This window comes from Phoca vitulina, unplaced genomic scaffold (genome assembly GCF_004348235.1).
Source record: "Phoca vitulina isolate PV1807 unplaced genomic scaffold, GSC_HSeal_1.0 scaffold20, whole genome shotgun sequence".
Taxonomy (NCBI): Eukaryota; Metazoa; Chordata; class Mammalia; order Carnivora; family Phocidae; genus Phoca; species Phoca vitulina.
In genome coordinates, this window is record NW_022589723.1 from 33,218,859 (window position 1) to 33,241,653 (window position 22,795).

Below are 22,795 nucleotides of genomic sequence, written 5' to 3' on the forward strand. Positions count from 1 at the left end.
TGAATCCTGGCTGTGTTCCTAAACAAATACACCTAATGCTGACCCACAGCTCTAGACTTCAGCAAGTCACTTAATCTTTTTTTTTTTTACATCTGTAAAACAAGGGCAATAATATCTAACTTTGCAAGATTGTCCCAAGGCGTAGAGGATGCAAAGTATCTAGTCCAGTGTCTGGCATATACTCGTTGGTCATTACGTGATAGCTATTACTGTCCTTATATAGTGGGTGCAAGCTAAACCTCTCTATGCCTCCTTTTCCTCATCTGTTAAAAGGGGATGGTAATAGTACCAATCTAATATGGGTGTTTATGAATCTGAAATGAGACATGCATGAACAGCACTTAATGCTAAGCATATGGAAATTCTTCACTAAATGCACATAGTAGTCTTGTTGATGATGATGATGATGGTGTTGATGATGATGATACTCCTGTAACTAATTGGCTGCTTTCATCCTAGTACCTATTGAACTAAGTGGAATTGGATAATGGGTTCATTCATGCATGAACAAGAACTTCAAAATGATGGTGTAGGGGATTTGAACGTAAAAGTACTAGGGAATTGGAATGACTGTGTCTATAGCAACTGGGAGAGATGGTCACATGACATTTGGCCCTTGGGAAGAATTGTTCTTGGTGGGAAAGTGGTTTTATAAATTAAAGAAATAAATAAAGGAAGGGAAATAAGACGATCCATCCTGCTACCTCAGGACAGGGCTTTATGTAATGTTAGGGCAAGTGGTCCCAGGAGAAGGCAATAAGTATATTGAGGTAGCCTGATAGGTGTGGGCAGAAAGTAGATCACAAAGTTCTGGGTCCCAGCTAAGCCAACTCACCGGATGTAGGACTGTGTCAATCACCTGAGAGCACCAGGTTTACATCTTCCACTCCCCTGGCATATCCCCTGCTGGTGAGTGGTGGATGCCTACTTCCTCCATGTGCAGTGGACCAGGCTGATCCTGGCCCCAGGTACTCTTCAGGGCTCCCATGAAAGCTCCCGAAGGCTGATGCCAGTGGTGGCCACCAGGAACTCCAGGGGTGGACCCATGAACAGAATGGTGCCCTGAGGGCCAGGAGGCATGGGTTATGATCCCAGCCCTGCCACGTCCAGCTCTGTAACCTTGAGCGACCATTCCAACGCCATGAGACTTCGGTTTCTCTTATTCGTGTGCTCCTGTGTTCATTCAAAAGATTCTGTGAAGTACGATACTGAATGCTAGATCCTGGTGGGATAGAAACACCAGACAGCACCCACTTCACTATGAAACTATTCATGTTGAAGTAGAGAGTGTGCATGTTGTGGCTTTCTAGACCAGGTATTTGCTACACGTCTTGAATGGAGAACCAGTTGTCCCAAATGGACCTTTCAAACTGTTCCACGGTTCATATCAAAAGAAACCCTGATAAATGGAATAAAATGTTGAACCATAGGTGAATCTGGACAAAGGAAATACGGATGTCTTTTGTATTAATCTTAGCTTTTCAACTTTCCTGTAAGTTTGAAACTATTTCCAAATGAAAAGTTAAAAAAATAGAAATAGAATCCCTAGTGATCCAGACCCATCTCTCAAAAGTGCAAATAAGGGGCGCCTGGGTGGCTCAGTCGTTGGGCATCTGCCTTCGGCTCAGGTCATGATCCCAGGGTCCTGGGATCGAGCCCCGCATCGGGCTTCCTGCTTGGCGGGAAGCCTTCTTCTCCCTCTCCCCCTGCTTGTGTTCTCTCTCTCACTGTGTCTCTCTCTGTCAAATAAATAAATAAAGTCTTTAAAAAAAAAAAAAGTACAAATAAGTGATAACATTATATAATGTTGTGTAGTTTGTCACTTCACAGCTGAGACCACTGAATTTGGAGGGAGAGGACCTGGGTCCAAGTCTCAGCTCATTTCCTAGCTGAGGACTTTGCCTAAATGATTTCACCAATCTGAGCCTCCATATTCTTTATCTGTAAAACAGAGGTAATAAAGTTTTCCTCACAGGGACTTTGTGAGGATTCAGTGAGATGGTATCTATCCGTATTACCTATATCGTTTCTGTATGTTACCTGTATACTACACCTATGCATACACACACACACACACATACACACACACACACACATACACACACACACACACACACACACACAATTGTTTTGTGCCTCATAAAGTGCCACAAAATGTTGGTGGCTCTCTGCCTTAGCTGAGCTCGTGTTAGTGTTTCCTGGAGTAGCTCACATCAACTCACCGGCTTCTGTTTTCTTACAGCCTGAAAGAATTTCAGGGGAGCAGTATGGAATCCATTCTGATGTCTGGAGTTTAGGAATCTCTTTCATGGAGGTATGTTGTTTGCAAATAGATGCTTCTATGTATATCTGCCCTAATATCAGGAAGAATGAAGATTTTGAAAAAAATAATAATAAACCTCCAATGTGTTAATGTGTATGTGTACACCAAGTTTAACTCCAAAATCCTTTTGATATCCTTGAATGGCTTGTGCAGACTATTCTGAGGTCCTGTTTCTCACACATCACCTGTATAAAACTTTCCTGGAGAGCTCCTTAAAAATATAGGTTCCCAGACTCCTTCTAAAACTAATTAAATCCAAATCTCTAAGAATCTGCATTATTAACATGTTCCCTGGTGATCCTTATGCACACTAAATCTGGAAAGCCTGCATTATAATAAAAGAAAGATTCCAGAGTTCTGTGTAATGGTGGCCTTGTTGGAATGCATATATGACTTCCAAAGGTGATTACTTTAAAGAATATAGCCCTACTCATTTGGATGTATAAGTACTGTATGTTTAGAAAGAAAAAACCACCTTGCTCCAATATAGTCATTTCATGTGTTGGGGGATGGGGCATGATACGATCTGGGGGAGGATGAAGGGTATGTATTTAGCACAGTTTTAATGTCTTTACTCTTTATAGCTGTATTTAGAATGGACTTCATCTTAGTGCGCTACATGTAGCCCCACTAGAACTCCGTGCTAAGGTTTCTGTACAATGACTATTGATCTGTAAGGAAATGTATACAGTTTCCATTAGAAGGTGATTGACATAACATAATAAAATAAAATTTAAAAAAAAAGGACATCTGGCGGAATTACACTAGTATAGAATCTGGATACTCACCAGTACTTCAAGATTTGTTTCTCACATACATTGATTCAGAGAAAGGAGGGCTTTTTAAAAACTAGAAAGGATTCCTTAAATAAGATCACAGACAGAGTTGCAATCATGATTTTATCACCTTTTTTGGGGTCAAATACTTTCTCTGTGATTTTTGTAATGCATGAATGCAATTGAATTTATAAGGAAATATCTTTAGACTCAATTCACCTGCACTATAGAAAGCAAAAATAAAGTAGTCAGTGTTTGTTAAACCATATTCTTCTGCTTCTTCATAAAAGAGAATCTAAGAGGAAATATAATATGTATGCATCAGCTGAGAGGTTAGCAATAACGGCAGACAGAAGCTCATACAGAATTTCCCAACAGAATCCTGAAGGGCTTGTTCAGGTAACTTGTTTCAGAGGAAACTAGTACTTTTGATTTGTGGAGCTCAGGCCTTGCCGTTACATAAATTTCCTTTGCATGTTTAAATCATTGTCATTGAATGCATTTAATAAACGACCAGATGGAATGTAGAACATTTGAGAAGTACGTGGTGTAGAGATAAGAATCCCAGATTGGGAATGAAAGACAGAGAGAGCAATTTTTCACCTTTGCTACTGGTTTTCTTTTTTTTCTTTTTTTTTTTTTTAAAGATTTTATTTATTTATTTTGACAGAGAGAGAGAGACAGCGAGAGAGGGAACACAAGCAGGGGGAGTGGGAGAGGGAGAAGCAGGCTCCCCGCTGAGCAGGGAGTCCGATGTGGGGCTCGATCCCAGGACCCTGGGATCGTGACCTGAGCCGAAGGCAGACGCTTAACGACTGAGCCACCCAGGCGCCCCTGCTACTGGTTTTCTAGGTGTCCTGTGCAAGCCAGTGTCCCTCACTGGGCCTCATTTCTTCCTCTGTAAGATAATAATCTCTAAGCCCCTTTCCAGACTAACATTCTATGACTCTAAGCAGTCTATTATCTTTCTTTAACTTTCTGCATCAACTCTAGAGCTGAGTGACTTGGATGATGATATACCTTAGCGTGACATAACATGAGGTGAAGAGCAGCATCTTCAGTAAAGCTGTTTCCAGAGGACCCTGAGCCCCAGGGCTGGGGGAGAGGCAGGGTTTCTCAAAGGAGTTGACAGTTGAGCTGGGTTGGTCTTGAAGAGTTTGCCACTGGGAGAAAGAAGAAAAAGAGGGAAGAACTCCTCCTCATCACCGAGCACATTCTAAGGTAGATCTCTGTGAACACTTCAGGAGAGATCTAGTGTCAGAGCCTGCAAGGTCTCCCCTAGGCCATTTCACTTCCTATTTGTGTGGGTACCTTCCTCAAGGTGTTTTGAGTCATTTTATTCCCCTAGGGTACTGGTGGTAAAGAAACAGATGAGATAAAAATACAGGAAACTGAGCAAAGGAATTTTTCTGAAATTACACAAGAATCAACTAGAGACAAAACGGGAACTAGAGTTTTCTATCCTTTCTACCTCTGCTAGCACCCCTGCCCCCTGCAAGTCCCATAAACTCTCAATCCTTCCCTGAGGTTTGGTGATGCAGGAATCAGAAGTTGCCTTCATTGTTTTAAACTCCTAAAATAGCGAGGTTCACCTTTGCTTGCCTTCTCCATACTGCTCTCCTCTCATTAATGTGCTGTCACAGTCCCCATGGGGGTCATAACAAGGCCTCTCGCACACTCGTTCATAAAAGATGATGCTACATGCCACTAAAATGTGCCATTAAAAATGTCACAGACAGGTACATTTGTGCCTTAAGCAAAGAATCTTTAATATCAGACTACTTTTATCCAGGGCCAGAACTGCCCCATCTCCTCTCCGTTCAGCGTCCCTGTGGGATAAGATGGGTCTCTTCGAGGATTTTGTCAGCTGTATGTAGTATTTGGAGTTGGCAGAAATAACATAAACATGGAGATTACCCTTAAGAAGGGAAAAAATGAGATTATTCAGCTTCACTAGAGCATGGCAGTTTTACTAGATGAGAAGAATTTGGCCCCTTTCTGTGTTTTTTGTTTATGGTTTTCAACTCAGATCTTTAAATGTGTTGTAGTTCTCCTGATGTGGTTTAGTTATGAAGCCAAATAAAGGCCCTTACCATATGCAGGGTTTGTATGGCCTCACTTTGTAATGGGAAAAAGAATCCATGTAGAATTGCCCTTCTTCCTTGAAGTTTCATGACAGAAATCAGTGGAAATGAAAAAAAAAAAAAAAGAAGAAGAAGAAGAAAAGAAAAAAAGAAGTAAGACACACTAACAAAGGTACAAAATTCCTGAACTAAACTAGGACAAACTAGAACTAATCCTGCTTCCCAGAATATTTGACTCTTCTAGGAAGCTCGTGATGATTCAGTTAACTCAGTGATTTTTCGGACAATTCACCCTGGCAGTTGCCATTCAAGACTTCGGGGCTAGACTTTAAAATGAAAATTGGTCCATAATAAGAGATTTGTTTTACCAAGTTTGATGATGTTATTTAATCCTTAGGGGAGAGGAGTATACCTAAAACATTTTTGGGCACAATTTCTTAATTTCACAGGCAGCCCAGTGTGTATCCCTCTTCCCACAGAATGGCTTGAGGAGAGAAGCCCCACTGTTGTTTTCACTAATTAATTATTCCATTCATACTCTTGTGTCATTTAAGTCACAACATGTTTACAAAAGCTGGCTTTTTCCATTGGCCCTCCTTGGGTCAAAAAAGAAGACAGCATACACCCTCTTCCAGCCTTGCATTTGCAGTACCCAGAGCAATGCATACACATTTAAAAAGGCACCAGGCCAGTCCTATAATGTTCTTATTCTCACTGAGTATGCTCTACAAGTACATGTTCTGGTTTGTGATTCTATCTGGCGAGTTATTATAAACCTTATTAAGGTTGGTGGTGTATAATCTTCTGACAGGTTTTTCAGCAGGAGTCAGACTGAAAGCCCATCTTTAACACATGCATTTTGCTCTTTTCACTTGGGTCCTCGCTCTTTCTGCCTTTGTTTGCCTCCTCTCTCTGCCAGTCTCTTGAGTCTGAGGCATAGAACAATCTGGCTCGATGTGCTTGGTTAATTGGAGTGTCATCTAGTCCTCTGAGATCCCTCTTCAGCATGATCCCTGTTTTATTGAAGTGGTTTGAATGATGTGTTAAATGATGAAAGCAAGGTCCATGGCTTAGAAAAACGTCTCTAGATAGGTGAAGAACATATTCAGAGAGCCACACAAGGTCATTGTCATCAAAGTAACACCATCTTCTGAAGATTTTTATGAGTTCTATTGTTTTGATAAAGAGAGTTTTTCTTGTGAGTTTTAGAATCACCTTTACCAAGTTAAAAATAAATCCTTTACCAAGTTAAAAATAAATAAATAAATAAATAAATAAATAAATAAATAAATAAATAAAAATACGGTGTTCACTCTACGTGGAATATCATTTTTCTTCATCTCCCCAAGATACAGTTAAAATACCCATCCTTCATGATGCCTGCTCTGATCTCTCCAGCAAAAAATAATACCTTCTTCTTCTGACCTTCATCTACATCTTCCTTGTGGCATCTGACTTTTCCACCTTGTGCTATAATAATTTCTAGGCATGTCAGAGTTCCTTATGACAGCATTCAAATCTGATACTCTCAAAACCCCCTACGATCTCTAGCACAATTCCACTGTCCCTAAGTGGGCACTCAAGAAATTTTTGGCTCCGTTTTTTTCATACTTTTCTAATAGTTTTAAAGCCATTTCTGAAAATAAAGATCAGAGTTTGAAGTTTGATGGAGTCTTTAACATAAGCACACATAAATGTTTGCTGAATAGATCACAAATGTCTTGCATGTGGAGAAGAGTTTTCTTTTGCCGGAGTAGAGACCTAGATTCAAATTCCACCTCTGTCAGTATAAACAGTAGATCCTTGGATAAGTCGTTGAATCTCTGGGCCTCAGGGTCCTCATCTTTAGATGGAAGCTTTACCTCAGAGCTTCTGGCTAAAGGTCACAATGAGAAAATTAAGCCATCATCCCCTCTCTTTAAAAGGAATTACTTTGGGGCACCTGGGTGGCTCAGTCGTTAAGCGTCTGCCTTCGGCTCAGGTCATGATCCCAGGGTCCTGGGATCGAGCACCGAATCAGGCTCCCTGCTCTGCGGGAAGCCTGCTTCTCCCTCTCCCACGCCCCCTGCTTGTGTTCCCTCTCTCACTGTGTCTCTCTTTGTCAAATAAATAAATAAAATCTTTAAAAAAATAAAATAAAATAAAAAATAAAAGGAATTACCTCTTGAAATATTTCTATTTGGTTCAAAAAGGCCACTAATTAGGTTAAAGCATGGAACACAGAACATGCCGTATCTTCCACTTTCACTTCAAACTCCACTAAAAATAACCATAAAGGGATTAAAAAAAAAAAAAGACATACTACCATGAAGACAAAGCAAAAGGGAAAGGAGACTACAGCAACCAAATCTTGGGTGTGGGGAAACAGATGGACAGTGGCAGACTACCTAGCAGTGCTGAGAATGCTGAAATCCTAAGCTGGCTGTAAAGAAAGTGACAAGCACCCCACTTCCTGTAGAACATCAAAAAGACTCGGGAATTGGTGGTACCAGCTATCTGGAACTAGACGTGAAGGTGGGACCAAAGAGAAGAGAATTATTTTTAAATCCGTTTGACCCACAGATTCTTCGGGTAACTCAGCATGTGTGCACAGTTGCCACTCCTCAACTTCAACACAAGAAGGTAGAGGTCTTTTTTGGAAAGAGTAAAATAGTGATAGCTGGCACTGTAGAAGACTGTGTCTCGTTCCTGAAGTACAGAGGCATTAAGTGAATGATAAATGTTGAGACCTCCCAGCCTTCCTATCACACCCTGTTCCTAGGACACCGGCAGCCAAGATTACCTTTCAGGCAGAAGAGACTTTGGCTAAGGAAATCTGACCAAGAAGTCTTAAAGATCCAGACATTGGGGGTTCATGTTACATCATGTTATGTCAGTCATCAAGCTCCACCAATGAGCACAGTGCCTTACCCTTGGCAAGACATGTGAGAAAGGCCTTTAGGACAGATTTTTAGTGCCTTACCCTTAGCAAGACATGTGAGAAAGGCCTTTAGGACAGAGACCTAAAATAACTGGGAAAAAAAGCAACTTGGAGGGCCTTGGAAACTACAGTGAAGAAGAATTCAGATGAGCTCCTGTAGGATTCTCAGAGGGGTAAGAGAAAATACTGCATTCAGGAAACAAGAACAGGCTGCTGTAACAAAGGAACTTTCAGAGAACAACAAGAACAAACAGAGAAATGAAAATTCGAGAACCAGGTCAGGAAGTCTAATGTGAAAAACAGAAGTTTCAGGAAGAAAGAGTAGATGAAACAGGGGAAGAAATCACCAAAGAAAATGTTTTCATTTTAATTTTACAACGAGATAAATATTTATATGTTGTTTGAGATTGCCCTCCTCTTTAGTATTCCTATAAACAAACAAACAAAAAAAACCCAAAAAACAAAACCTTTTTTTCTAAATGATATGTGCCAATGGTTTTGCCCAGAGAAATGGAGTTTTTACTGGGGAATGGTAAAATTTTTGAATTTTCTATAGATAATCTACAATAGAATTTTTCCCGAGGAAAATTTAGCATAGAAAGTAAAAGTAGTTGGGGTGCCTGGGTGGCACAATCAGTTAAATGTCTGACTCTTTGTTTCAGTTCAGGTCATGAGATTGAGCCCTGCATCCAACTCTGTGCTAGCGGGGAGTCTGCTTAAGGCTCTCTCTCTCTCTCTGCACCGCCCCTAAAATAAGTAAATCTTGTTTGTTTTTTAAAGGTAAAAATAGTTGGATAGAACCACCTTGTTTTATGGAAATGTTAAAAACTGTGAACATATCCCATTTTTAACATATTGGTTTTATATATATATGTATATATATATATTTTTTTTTAATGGATGCTAGATAAGACTCATTAGATACCAAGAAAATGAAATGTAATTTCCATTTATAAGCGAACACAGAAAGCTCTGAAATGAAAATGAAAGTATTAACAAAGTGGCATAGATCACGCAGCCCAGTACCCTTGACAGAAGCCTCTGGAGAAGTTTGATGAAGAGTGGGTAATTTTCATTCTATGAGAAGATTTTCAGATTCAAGGGCTGCCATCCTAATTCTTGAACTCTTAAGATGCTCAGACTTTGGATTAACTAGATACGTTCGCACCACCACTTGCAATCAGTGTGATTTCGGCCCAGTCATTTTGCTACTCCAAGTGTCGCTTTCTTATCTGTAAAATGAAGATAACCTTATAATTCATTCATTCCTCAAATATTTATTGAGCACCTTTTATGCTCCACATACTTTACGAAGTGCTTTGGGTACACTCGTAAATAAAACGCACGTTCCCTTTCCTTGTTGAACCTACAACATGAGGGAGGCAGACGATAAACAATAATAAACACATTTTTGAAAGCAGGAACTTTCAGTATTCTAGGCTCTTCTCTAAACACTTTCATTTAATAATAACCACCCTATAGAGTTATTTTGAGAGTAAGCCTCTCTTTGAAATAACATCCCCATCTACGTATTGGGTGGTTTTGCCAAGTGACAGAAATTATGGAACATTATCCAGACTCGGTTCCTGCCCCTAACTATATGGAAGAACCCATCCCTGCCCCCACCCCCTACATAAAAACACCCAGAGACACAGCTGTCTCTAGTCGTCTACAGCTGCGGCTTTGTTTGCTTTTCTAGCCCTTGGTGATTATGAACCTGGTCTGAGGGGTGACGGATGGCTCTGGGTACCCTATGAGCAGCTGCTGTCAGCTTCTCTAGACCATAAAACTTGGCCTTTGCTGTGCTTTACTTAAATACTGACATTTTCTCCTCTCCTTTCTTTATAATTATTGTCAAGAACATGAGTGGAAGTTGAATCTTATCATATATTCGGTCTGCTGCTCCATCTAGTGAAACATCTTACCTGTTGATCAGAAGTTTCTGCTGAAAACCGTCAGAAGGCAAAAGGATCAAAGCTGAAGCGTCCAAACAACAAGGAAATTTCAGTGGAGACTGTATAGAAAAGTGGGCAGGAGTATGGTCTGGAGTCCTTGTCATGGGCCTCCTTCCCTTCCATTGAAGAATGTTGAGAAAAAGAGCATGTAACAGTTTCCATCACTCATTCCCCTGCTCTAACTCCTCTTTCTGTAATTCTGTCTTAACTTGGTTTTTTCCATTGTCATTTTTTAAATCTAAAACTTTTTGCAACTTACTGCAAAAAGGAGCCATTAAAATGACCTTTGGGAGATGATGGATTAACTAGTTCAGTCCGCTGCAAGGTTTGTGAAGGGATCCAGCTGTCTCAGATTACCATGCCTAAATGTGCATTTTCCAAGGTTGTCAGTGATCGCAGTGAATGTGCAACTGGCAGACAAAGTGAGTGTTTCCCGCTGAATGAGGCATTGTTGAGCTGGCTTTGTGCTCGGAGCTATCTGAACAACCATGAGATTGACAAAACAAGATGGAACAGGTGCTAGCAGTCCCAGCTAAGCATTTTATTATTTTGATGGATTTCAGACTGGTTTGAAAGTTTTTCCAACAGCACATGTCCAAATCATGTGTGTTTGTGTGCACACAAACACGCATTTTGGACTTCTAAAAAAACATTAAGTCAACAAAGTCTTCATGTGAAGAATAAAGAAATAAAGAGAAGACAAAGCAAGCATTTGACAAGCCATATTCAGATGTTTGAAGGATTGTCAAAAGAGGCAAGCTGCTGCTCGATGACTGGCAGGCTGAACTTTCTGAAGCTAACATGAAAAAAAAAAAAAAGCCCATGGTTTTCTATTCAATATAAAGAAGAAAATTCTAATGGATAGATCCCTATATCCTTCCTTACTCTACAGTGGAATCCCCTTTAGGGATAAAAATGCCTCATTTACGTAGTGACTGAATAACCACATGCCATGTCTCAAGTTTTTGTTTTGTTTTATTTCTTAAGAAGAAATGCCTTGTAGAAGAAACAGGGATGAGGTTAGATAAGGTGCAGTCATTTATTCATTAATCACTCAGAGAATTTTTATTGAGTGTCTAGTATGTGGCAAGCACCATGCTAGTCACTGGGAACATGGCTGTGAATGAAACTGATAAAATCCCTTCATGGAACCTCTGTTTTAAAGAAGGTGTTTGACAACAGCAAGTCATTAGACAGAAACAAGCAGTGTTATATGATAGGAGTAACTGAGTGGTGTGGTGTGTAAATTAAGATCTCTTAAATTGAGATTTAAAAGATAAGGGCCAGTCTTCTAGTGACATCTGTCAACTCTAAATTCTGTGAGTGATAATTTAGGGAACCACGGCCGCTCCCTTGAGATGTCCAGTGGTAAAAAGCACTGATCCTAGAATTGTGTCAATACTCAAATCCAGGGACCTGGAAATCGCTTTAAAAATCCTCTTGAAGATCCTACAGACCATAGCACATACTTTGGTTCTGAACTGGCTAATAAAAACTTCCAACATTTTTATAGCATGTATGTAGACAATTCTTTTACACACCTTATCTTGTACTTAGAGATTAGCATGTTTTTTAACTAGAAGAGAGTCTTTAGAACTTGTTAAATCAGATATCTCCTCGTACCGGTGAGGAAGCTGGGGGCCAGGGGAGGGAGGGGACCTGCCCACGGTGACAGCACGCAGCCAGTCCTGTGCAGAAGAGGACTGGAATCTAGGACTTCTGCTGTCAAGTCTGGTGCTCTGTCCTCTTTTTGCAGTTGTTGACGTCTTCTTGCTCAGTGTCATTCTCACAAGAAGGGTGACAACATAACACTTTGCATGTACCTAACACTTAACAGAACCACTTGATATTACCTCATTTAGGCTCCCCTACACTGTGATGGGAAATGACTGAAAAATCAGTAATTTGAGGCACCCCAAGATTGTTCCACCATATAAGCATCAAAGCTCCCATTTTGCAAGTAAGGAAGCTGAAATCTAGAGAAATTAAAGGACTTCTTTAGAAAGGTTAAGTGACTTGGCCAGGCAGCGGCAGTCATGTCCCCCGACTCTGCTGCTCTCATTATGCTGTGGAGAATAAGCAGATCAAGTAGTTTGGGAAGAGAAGAGAGAAATGGTAAACGTAAATGAGCAGGAAATTAGATAAAGGAAAGGACTGGTTTATTGTGATTCTGCTTGTCAGTCAAGACTGCTTTTCCCAGGCTTCCTACCAACACCGTGACCCTGTCCCTATAGCTGCTTCAGCGTTACCGTATTTCAGAGTGTACAGGTACTATTGGTTTTCAGAAACTAATGCCTCGTTTACGTTTCTTTTTTTTTTTTTAAGATTTTATTTATTTATTTGACAGAGAGAGAGAAAGAGAGTACAAGCATGGGGAGCAGCAGGGAGAGAGAGAAGCAGGGTCCTGCTGAGCAGAGACCCGACGTGGGGCTCGATCCCAGGACCCTGGGACCATGACCTGAGCCAAAGGCAGACGCTTAACCGACTGAGCCACCCAGGTGCCCCTTAGTTTATGTTTCTAAAGAAATACAAAAATTAACCTAATCTCCAGTGTGTCTGCTCTGTTAGGAAGTGGGTAGGTGAGAATTCCATCTAATCGGTAAATATTTATGTAATGCTATTCTGTGTTGGCAGTAAGGATACCAACTTTGCCCTCAGGAGCTCTTTGACTAGTAGGTAGAAAGATAAATAAAAGTGCAATGGAAGTGCATAGGACTGGGCAGATGAGAGGGAGGGCTGACATCGATGTCAAGGAAAGCATTTCAGTTATCTATTACTCTTAATAAAGCACCCAACATTAATGGCTTAACATCACAACCCTTTATTTACAGGATTCTATGGGTTAGGAATCTTAGGGCTCAGCCATTAGACACAGTATCCACAGGGGCTCCGGTGAGGGTGCAGCCAGATGGTGGTTAAGAATGGAAGATCCAAGATGACTTCACCTGCATGCATGGCACCTTGGTGGGAGTGGCCACTCCATCTCTCTCTCTCTCTCCCAGGAGCAGTGTACAGATGCTAGAAGTATGAGAATACTACCCGATGATGACTCCCTTGACTTTGAAATGTCTAGAAACAGAAGTGTAGAGTTGGTTGAACCAGTGGACTATACCCCAGCACTGATGTTTTCTCAGCTACTCACAGCTGCATGACTCCAGTGAGCAATTTAGAAATGGAGAAACACCCCCCCATGCCCTGCCCCATACCCAGAGCTAGGTTTGCAGGGACTGTTACCATGATTGAAGTTGCGTACTGTTAGAGGACACAGGTCAGCATTATACAAACATATTGAAAGGGTGTCATTTCTTAATTCTCACTGTGAAGATTAAAATGGTTATTGAATTAAGTACACGAGATGGATTGGAGGACAGTTAACTCCAGTCTTTTTCCCTGCTTGCAACCCCTAAATCTTTAATAAGAAATAAGCCATTTAAATTAATCATAATGCTTAAATATGTGAAAGTGCTTATTCTAAGCAGTGATGTGTAAGAGGGCCTTGTCAGTTAAAACTATCAACCCATATTACTGAAGAGTTTGTATACTATGTTCATTAAAGTAGGGCAGCACAGAGGGACGCCTGGGTGGCTCAGTCAGTTAAGCGTCCAACTCTTGATCTCAGCTCAGATCTTGATCTCAGGGTCATGAGTTCATGCCCCACGTTGGGCTCCATGCTGGGTGTGGAGCCTACGTTAAAAAAAAAAAAAAGGTATCATAGCATAGAAACAACTAACATGCACTGCCAGGTTGGGTAAGCTCTAGAAGACCTCACCATCAGGGGGTTTATCATAATCAACAAATGCTTATTGTCAGCCGACTGCAAAATACCATTTCTGGTGTCATGAAGAACACAAAAGTATATGACTTAAGAGTCTGCCCTTAAACAAAACTCAAAATTTACCAGGCATTAGAGACACAGGAAGATGTAGAACACTAGGAAATGTCACCAGGTAGGATATGCTCCGCTGCCCAGTGAATGGTAGGGACAGGGAGTGATAGGAATTTTGTCTTCAAAATTGTGTTCTGGGATTAACTCCCAGCAGAAAAGGAGTAGTAATTTGAACCAAGTCCTGAAAAGGATAGGTAACCCGGACTTCCATCTGTTCATCTGTTGTTACACCATCTTAGAATCCAGATAGAGAAACTACCTCCAGTATTGCATTTTGAGTTGTGCAAAAATTTGAAGTTCATTTTTCTATTAGGAAAGTAAATTGTTTGCTTTCAGCCATCATGACTGGACGTTATCTCTTTTTAATTTAGAGTTTCTCACTGAATTTCCTTTCAGTGCACAAGACACCATCAAAAGAGACCTTTGCAGTTGTTTCTCAGTGACTTTTAGAGATTTATATTACCCAATTAGCATTGTTCTGAGTAAAGATACCGGTGGAAATCAACTTGGAACAATCAGAGTGTCTTCAAAGCTACAAAAGTGGGTCTCTTCAAATAGAGAGGGTTTTTTTTTATAATCAGCTGCTTCATATTTACTATGGCCAAGTTGAAATTATGTATTGCATTTAAACGGTAGTACTCATGCAAAAAATTATTCAAAGTTTTTGCTCCAGTGTAGTATAGATAGATTGATAGATATATACACACACATATACAAACACACACAGTCCGAAAGAAAACGATGCAAGTGAAGTAGCATTGTGGGAGAGGAAGGAGAATTTATGTGTTGGGACAGCAGGGTGAGAAGGACCGAGCAACGTTTAAAGATTCAAAACAATAGCATTTAGCATGAAATCTCCTTTTTATCATCCTTACCCAGCCATCAGAATGAAGAAAGACAGTGTCCAGCTGTAGCAGTAGTCTGGTAGCAGGAGAATTAGAAGTAAAGGTACTGGTGCCCGAGGGGTGGGTCATGAATTAATAATTGCTATGTGGCGGACGAGCCCGTCAGAAGAGCTGAAAATGAGGAAGCTGCCTTGCAGAGCGCTATCAATCACTCAGTGACCATAACTTCCAGTAATTAGTGTATTTTATGGGCCTTTGCTTCAGTGGCTCGAAAGCACATATGCTGCAGTCACAGCTAAACTTCGCCGGAGTAATATTCCAGGGTGATTTATCCTGCTGCTGCACTGGGATATGCCCCTCTATTAGGTGAAGACTGTGAACTAAGCTGCAATAAAGTGTAAGTTTAGGTACAGTTTGCCCAGGTTGAGACCTCAATGTATCATGCTCTTCAGCATCCACGGTTAGGCTACAGCAAGCAATCATTTTTAACCGTGAAACAAATAAAGCAATTAATGGAACAGCACTAGGATATTGTACTTGTGAATTACCGTTGCCCTCTCCCCATTTAAGTGTCCACTGTAATAAGCCCATTTCTAATTAAAAAAAAAAAAAAAACAACCACACTCTATTGGAAACATTTATTTGTAATGCTGTCTTTTCTCCACTATTACTAGTAATCTGTGGGATAGAATGGAGGACCTTCCGAATGATGGAGAAGGACTTGATTTATTTCTTTGTGTTACCGCGTTTGGCCTCCTTCAGTTAAAATAAATTTACTTTTTATCCATGGACTCGAGTGAGGATGAGTAGTTCTTTTTTAAATACTGGCACATGTTAAGAAGCCCTCCTGATGGGAGCCTCACATTTAGGCTCTTTCGACACAAAGAAAACATGTTATTTGCGAGCTCTCAGGAGCACTTAGCACTTTTGTACAGCCGTAATGAGTTATTTGTCGTGGTTCACCCACTGCACTGGAAGTCTCCGAGGCCTTTGCAGACAGGGTCCTTTGCCATTGCCAAAAACATCTGTAGAGCCCACAGTTCTTAGTGATTTAACAAGCTTTGCCACCAACCTGCAGTATGACCTTGGGCAAATTAATTAAGCTTCTGGTGCCTCCATTGGGCCATAATTCTGTTTGTGTTAAGGAAATCCTTACAGTTTATAGGAAAGTGTTATGTGAAAAGTATAAATTGAATAGGGAAGAGATATGCAGGGTCCCACTGTATTCATCGTAGAGTGAAATGTTTCTGCACCACTTTTAATGATGGCGTCCGTGCATTTCCTTAAAATAGACACCAGTGGTACGCTTATTTCTCCAAGCAGGGTGGAAAGGTGTACCTAGTTTGGCGCTTTCGTTACATTTATTATCCCATCTTTAATTTGCAGTGTATTATAATATCACACAAGTTAATAATAGTAAAACAAACTAATTGTCTTTAATTAAAGTGAATTAGGTTTTGATTTTAATATATTTGATGTAGGGATAACTGATAACGTGGAGGGTCCCTAAGGTTATTAGGGCATATTTCTGTTAGGCCTGATGGTGTTAGTAATAACCCTCTTCCTCATAGTTCTAGACACGAACAAATATGTCACTTCATCAGTCTCTGTTACTCGCACTTATGCCCCTCCGCAGGGGTCGCAGATTCCACAAGTTATCAGCTAATGGCGTTATACATTAAAAATTGAAGCTTTCCTCACTCCGAGGCCTTTTAAGGCTTTGTTCTTAAGCCCTAGACACTTTGGAGTGCAGCTGCAAACTATAGGCAGAAGATTAAATTAATTTGTAACTCTTTTTTTTTTGGTCCTGCATTACTAAATCCTCCACATTTAATTGAAACCCTACTTCAAGACGCTTTGTGTTTCTCTGTTCTTTGTTGTCAGTTTAACCTCCAAAGCACTTTAACACTGGTAAATTGCTGTTATATCCTTTGGATTGTTTTTAAACCATTCAGTAAGGGGATAGTGAAATTGATACATGGGAAGAAAAGTCAAATCTTAGGGTAGATCTTGAGGTATTTAATATTTATTATGGTTCTTCACCAGCATAGTTTCAGATGATTTAAACTCTCTCTCTAGGACTGTGTAAATTGGTCTTGGGATGAAATCTCACCTAGGGAATTTTATGTAATCCAGTAGTTAAGTCTGATTTTTTAAAGTTTCCCCGTGTCTGAATGTTCCAAAGTGACTGCTGCATTTCTATAAAATGAAGGTTTAACTGCAGTGCACAATCTAAATGCAAGATCCTTAGATGGAAATTTAATTGTGTAAAATGTGCACAAGGTAATTAAGAACAAATTTTAGAACATTTCAGACTATAAAGTCCTCCTTCAGCTAGATCACTGGCTATATTGAAAATGCTTATTTTCAATTTGCAGTTATGCCGAGAAACACAGAGTATGTCTAAATTAAGAATAAGAAAAAAAAAAAATCCAGGGCTCTTCAGTATAACTGTAAATTTAAAACTACTAGCACATTGTTGATATTCTAAGAAACTTGATTCACCAAAAACATATTCTGAATCTGTATTCCCCACTTGCTTTCTTGCTACAGTGTATTTTTTCTCTTTATCATTTGTGACTTCGTGACCATAATTATTCGTGTTACCAACAGAAGCCATTTTTGTTGCTTTGTAAATAAATATCTTCTTTTTGTTAAAATACAGATGTTTCTATCATGCAGTTGCTATGCATTTGGCAGTCGTTATGATCACACCCCCATACACATCTTTATTATTTAAATTATAAAATCCAACATATTCAAATGAGGCTAACTCAAGAGTATTTCATAGGTTATGATCGGACAAATCAAAGATCAGTAAGATGACACTAAGAAACAGTTTTAGTTTTACAGTGAAATGTTAGTGATTTACTGTTATTAAAATGTATTCCCGATGGTAAATGTTTTCAGAGCATTCTTTTTCTGCCTTTTACATAGTGAATTTCCCACAACGAACAGAGTATTTAGCAGTTTGCTGAATCTTAAGTATTTGGAATCAAAATGCACTTTTTTCTTTAACATTAAATAGAATCCTCTCCCTCCCCCATCTCTACCTCCACCACCACCACCACCGCCCCCCCCAAAAATAAATAAAGCTTTCCCAAATCTTTTACAACACAGGCCGCTCCCCTCCTGGGAATGAAAAGGATGTGAGAGTCATTTGATGAATTGCTGGCGCTTATGTGCATCCACATTTTTCAATATACTTTTTTTATTTTTTAACTGGACTTAAGCTGCCTATATTTAAATGCTTCTTTTGTAAAGATGATAAAGAGAGCAAAGATTTCTATTGGCTTAGTCCTAATCTGTTTGGTTTGTGGTGATTCTTTTTTTTTTCCCTTTCCTTTAACTGTTAACCTATTTATAAATCTAAATCTACATACAAAGGTCATTGGTTGGCTGAACTTAAACCATTTTACTCAGTAAATTTAATTAAGAAAATACAGTGCAACTCATAAGCAAATGAGTTTTTTCCTAGTTTTAAACCAAACCACCCTCTTGAGTGCTGATTGCCTTGCCTGACCCCTGGTGATACAGAAACAGGCAAAATTAAAAAGGACATTAAAGCTTCATTAAATCTGAAACACATTTAGTACAGTGACATATCTGCAGGCCATTTCAGAGAAGATTACATACTCTCTTTTGTAAGTTTCCTAATTTATAATACCTTGACAATAAAAACTGGGGAAATGCAAGTAGATTAATAGACCAGTAGGGGTAAAAGATACAGAATGGCCCCAGGTCCGTCTGTCTCTGAAATATTCACTCACAGCGTATGTGTTCCCTCTTCCTCATAAGGGTTCAGTGTTTATTTTGACTTTTGACAGCCTCGTGAGGAGCCTGTTCTTCATGCAGCCATATCTGCTAAGAGATCTTTTCCTTTCTTCCCTTCTCCTAATTGAACTTGATAAAAAGGTTCTGGGGCCTGGCTATATATTTCCTTCTATTTTGCCACAAGACAAATAGTGGGGAGCAAAAACACCACAGTTACATTAAACCTAGAGCGACAGGGATGTACGTGGAAGGCAGCTTCCTCTCCCGGGGCCTTAAAATGACTGCTTCTGGTGCCAGCCTACTGGTGCCGCTGCCAGTTTGCGCTGGTGCAGAACTGGAATCCTTGGCCTCCTGCTGGAGCAGCGCGGTGGTGACAGGCTGCGAGAGAGAGGAAATGATGGTTGTACCGCTCTGGTCAAGGACGAGGAACCATCCTGTGTCCTCTGGCTCCAAAGAGGTCAGAGCTGCAAGATGCCTTAGAGCAGTTCTCCCAGGAATGTAGTTGACAGGACTGAGATTTCATAGGATGTCAGGAAAGTACACACAAAGCAAAGCCAGGCCCGGGAATGATGAGTTCACCAGTTCAAGCACTGCCAGCCACCTGGTTCCAAGCAGACTGGTACAGAGAGGCTCCCAGCTGACCAGCCTGCACTGAATTTTCTCTCTGTGTGCATGGTGGTATATTACAGGGTAGAGGAATGATAGCAGCCATCCTTAGTACATCGTACCAGTTATGACAGGGGGCACCAAGTAGACGAGTGCACATTCCCAAGTTGACTGTAGCCTGGCCTCTCCATAGAACAATAATAAGTCGAGAATTTGAGGCTTTGTGTTCAAGTGGAAAGAATTCATATTTTTCATTTTATGCCACTTCTTTTTTAAGCCTTCCATTTATCATTGCTTATTTAGTTCTTCAGCAAAAACCAGCGTCCCATATCAGTACCAGCCAGCTAACTTAGATTTTAACTGTGTGTGTCATGGGCAAGTTCTTCTGCCGGTAAGCCACGTGGACAGAATTCTTCCACAGTCCTCAGTGATACGTGAACCGTATACCCGAGTGAGTGACACAGGGCCTATAGAATGGCTTGAGATAAAATACTCTAAATGTTGTTTACTAGTCATTAAGTTGTTAGCTTTTTTAGATGAGAGATCCTCCTCTTGGTAGTTTGATAATTCCAAATGGAAGGATGTGCAAAACTTGTCATCCACCGATGAGTGTGATGATAGGTGACAGCTTTTCTTGAGCTGTCACTGCCAGTCAGGTCAATGTAATGGTGCAAACGCTTAGCCTGCCATTACTGCCATGTAGACCACAGCGGCTCCCCCTGAATCAATGTGCACACTCTCATTGGCCAGAAACACACTGTATTTACAAAATATAAGGCAAATGGATTGCCTGTATTGGGTAAGATTAGAGTAGAGGGAGTGGAGAGCTGAGTCTCTCCCCTTCCTAATTTAAAACAGTGTGTAGACAACAAACATAATCACATGAACCTGAGAGGGCGTTTGATTAACATCCACACTCTCTTTCCATCCTGCCATCTTGTGATGTTTTTGCTATCTGTACTTTATACTAATCCCTTGATTAATGATACTTACTAAGTGACATAATGGTAGTATAACTTTGTATCTTGAAAATCAATGAACTCTGAGTATATAAGAATGAGTACAAGGTAATGAAACTGACTAGGCATTGGGCGCCTGGGTGGCTCAGTCGTTAAGCGTCTGCCTTCGGCTCAGGTCATGATCCCGGGGTCCTGGGATCGAGTCCCACATCGGGCTCCCTGCTTGGCGGGAGGCCTGCTTCTCCCTCTCCCACTCCCCCTGCTTGTGTTCCTGCTCTCGCTCTCTCTCTGTCAAATAAATAAATAAAATCTTAAAAAAAAAAAAAAAAAAAAAAAAGAAACTGACTAGGCATTACAAAACACACATACATATATAAATATACATCCAAATGAGTGTTGGCCTTTTCAAAGTAGTCACCTTACAAAGTCATATGGTTTATTCCTTATTACATTGCTTTGCTCTGACTGGTTTTAGATCTTTAAAAATTAACTCAGTATCTTCATGTCTATCCTTATTAAGGAACAAAATATTTATTCTTCAAAGGTGGCTTTGGGTTTTGGTAATACCCACAGGCCGTTCAAACCTTAGTCAAAAAATAATTTACATGATCAAAAAGCTGAGGTGTATAATTTTAAGGCCAAGATAAAATGCAGTTCTAATAAAATGAAATAGGTGTTCTTTTGTTATTTGAAATGATTCTAAAAAAGAGTTCAGTAATGTTTCCATAGTGTCCTTGTTTTTGAAATAAATGCACAACTTCTCAAGATGTAGAAAAGCAATGTAAAACTCTGGAAAGAACACTGGATTAAGTTGCAAGGCTTAGGGTCAGGCCCCAGGCTTCTCCTGATTAACTGTGTGGGAACTTCTTCAATGACACTCTTGGGTTCTAATCTGTGAAGTGGATTGATGCTCTTTTGGATTCATTCCAGCTTCAAAGTTCCCTGATACAGCAATTCTACTTTGAAAGTAGTTACAAATACATATAAAGGATTTCTGGCCTGAGGATGGGCTACATTACGAAGTTCCAAAGTTTTGCTGCTATTTTCTTTAAATATGTTACGGTATATTTGGTAAATTTTATCTTATTACTTTGTATCAACTCTATTCCTGGTTGAATCATTGAGTTTTAACAGGTGAGAATTCCAAGACCAAAATTAAGTGACTGGCCTAGAAACACATGGCAGTTTACAAATCAAGCAAAATTGGAAGCTCTCCAAAGATCCACGTTCCTGATTTCAGACTTAGACCTATAGTTCTGACTTCGCAGCCTTGAAATAGCCACTTTTCTACTAGTGGTAGCTCTTTTTTTTCTGTGGATAGAAAAATGAATGAAAAAACAAATAAATTGATGAAAATAGTGGCAAAATTTTCTATTTCATATGGCCCATTCCCCATTTCCTACAACAATGCCTATGTACTTGTTACTAAAAACTCTACAGAACTGTGGGCTGGGAACAATACGGTCTGCTCTGGTTTTATATCTCTGTCTAAATGAAAACTGTCGCACACAGGTAAATGTGAATAATGCCCATAGAGCTGAGAATGTTCCTAAGAGAAACCACATAATGGTAATGTTTAGTTGTTAAAATTAGAATATTTAATCAGGGATGCAATATTGCCCATTGAAAATGTCCATTCTAAATGCAACTTTTACTGTAATTACAGCAGTAGTTTAGTTCCTGCATCCGGGGTTGAGAGCTTTTTATATTTGCTGGGTATAGTTCTGAAGTTTAGTACTTGTCTGTCTTAAGGAGATCTGCCCTGCATGCAAATCTATAACTAGACAAATATTATTTCCTTTCCCAGCTTGCTCTTGGGAGGTTTCCATATCCTCAGGTAAGATTGTTCATTACTGCCGTTTGCCACTGTGACATTCATTCCTATGTATGAAGGTGCAGGGAGCAATTGTGAACATTTGAGCCACATACAAATAAATCTGTCCTGTTAAATTGAAAAGTGATATCTTAAAAGAGTCATTTAGAAGTCTCTATTGATTTTTGATTTTTTTTAAACTCCAGATTTTTTTTTTCTCTTTGTTAAAGGTTGAAAGGCATCATCATGCTCTTCCTTTGTGTGACATTGGTGATGTTTTTCCTTATCCTAGCCCAGTGCCATGTGCTCATACTGAGGTTAGAGGAGAGGCACAGCCTTTTCTTGATACACTGTTTGAGCTTTTGGTTTCAGTTAAAATTATTTCAAATAAAGGGTTGATATGAAGGGTGAAAATACCCGATCTAGATCATTATTTTTGCTAAGCAAATAGTCAGGCCCCTGATTTTATGGGGGTGTGATTCTGAAAATACTAATTTTTTAAAAATGTGCCCATTCCTATCCACATTTGTAAGAAAACAAACTGTCCATTATATTACCATTGCTGATGATAATCTTTATAATTTCTTTAAGATTTTTATTTAGAAGGGTGCTAGCACTTAAAATATAAAGCTGTTTTGTGGTTTGAAAATGATTCCCCAGTGTGCAGGGGGCAAAATAAGTGAAATGTCTAGAGGGATGAGAAATGCATGGATTGACTGTTTTCCTCTGGTTGGTGCTCCCTGTTTTTCTGGCATCTTGGTCTGTCCAGGCCACAGTGCCTGGAGGCATGTCTGATTTAAAGGTGGTGTTGGTCTCTGCTCTTTAAGCATCTATTAACTTGCTATTATTATGCA

The 22,795-nt window shown here is 39.9% G+C and overlaps 1 protein-coding gene across 2 annotated transcripts in view; it reads left to right on the forward strand.

Moving 5' to 3' along the window:
- MAP2K5 (mitogen-activated protein kinase kinase 5) overlaps window positions 1-22,795 on the forward strand; it is a 246,870-nt gene that overhangs the window by 142,381 nt on the left and 81,694 nt on the right. For both annotated transcript variants that reach the window (XM_032417743.1, XM_032417744.1), the window contains exons 17-18: window positions 2,243-2,314; window positions 21,936-21,965. In XM_032417743.1, the coding sequence (XP_032273634.1) occupies window positions 2,243-2,314; window positions 21,936-21,965 (102 nt within the window). The remainder of the gene's footprint in view (window positions 1-2,242; window positions 2,315-21,935; window positions 21,966-22,795) is intronic.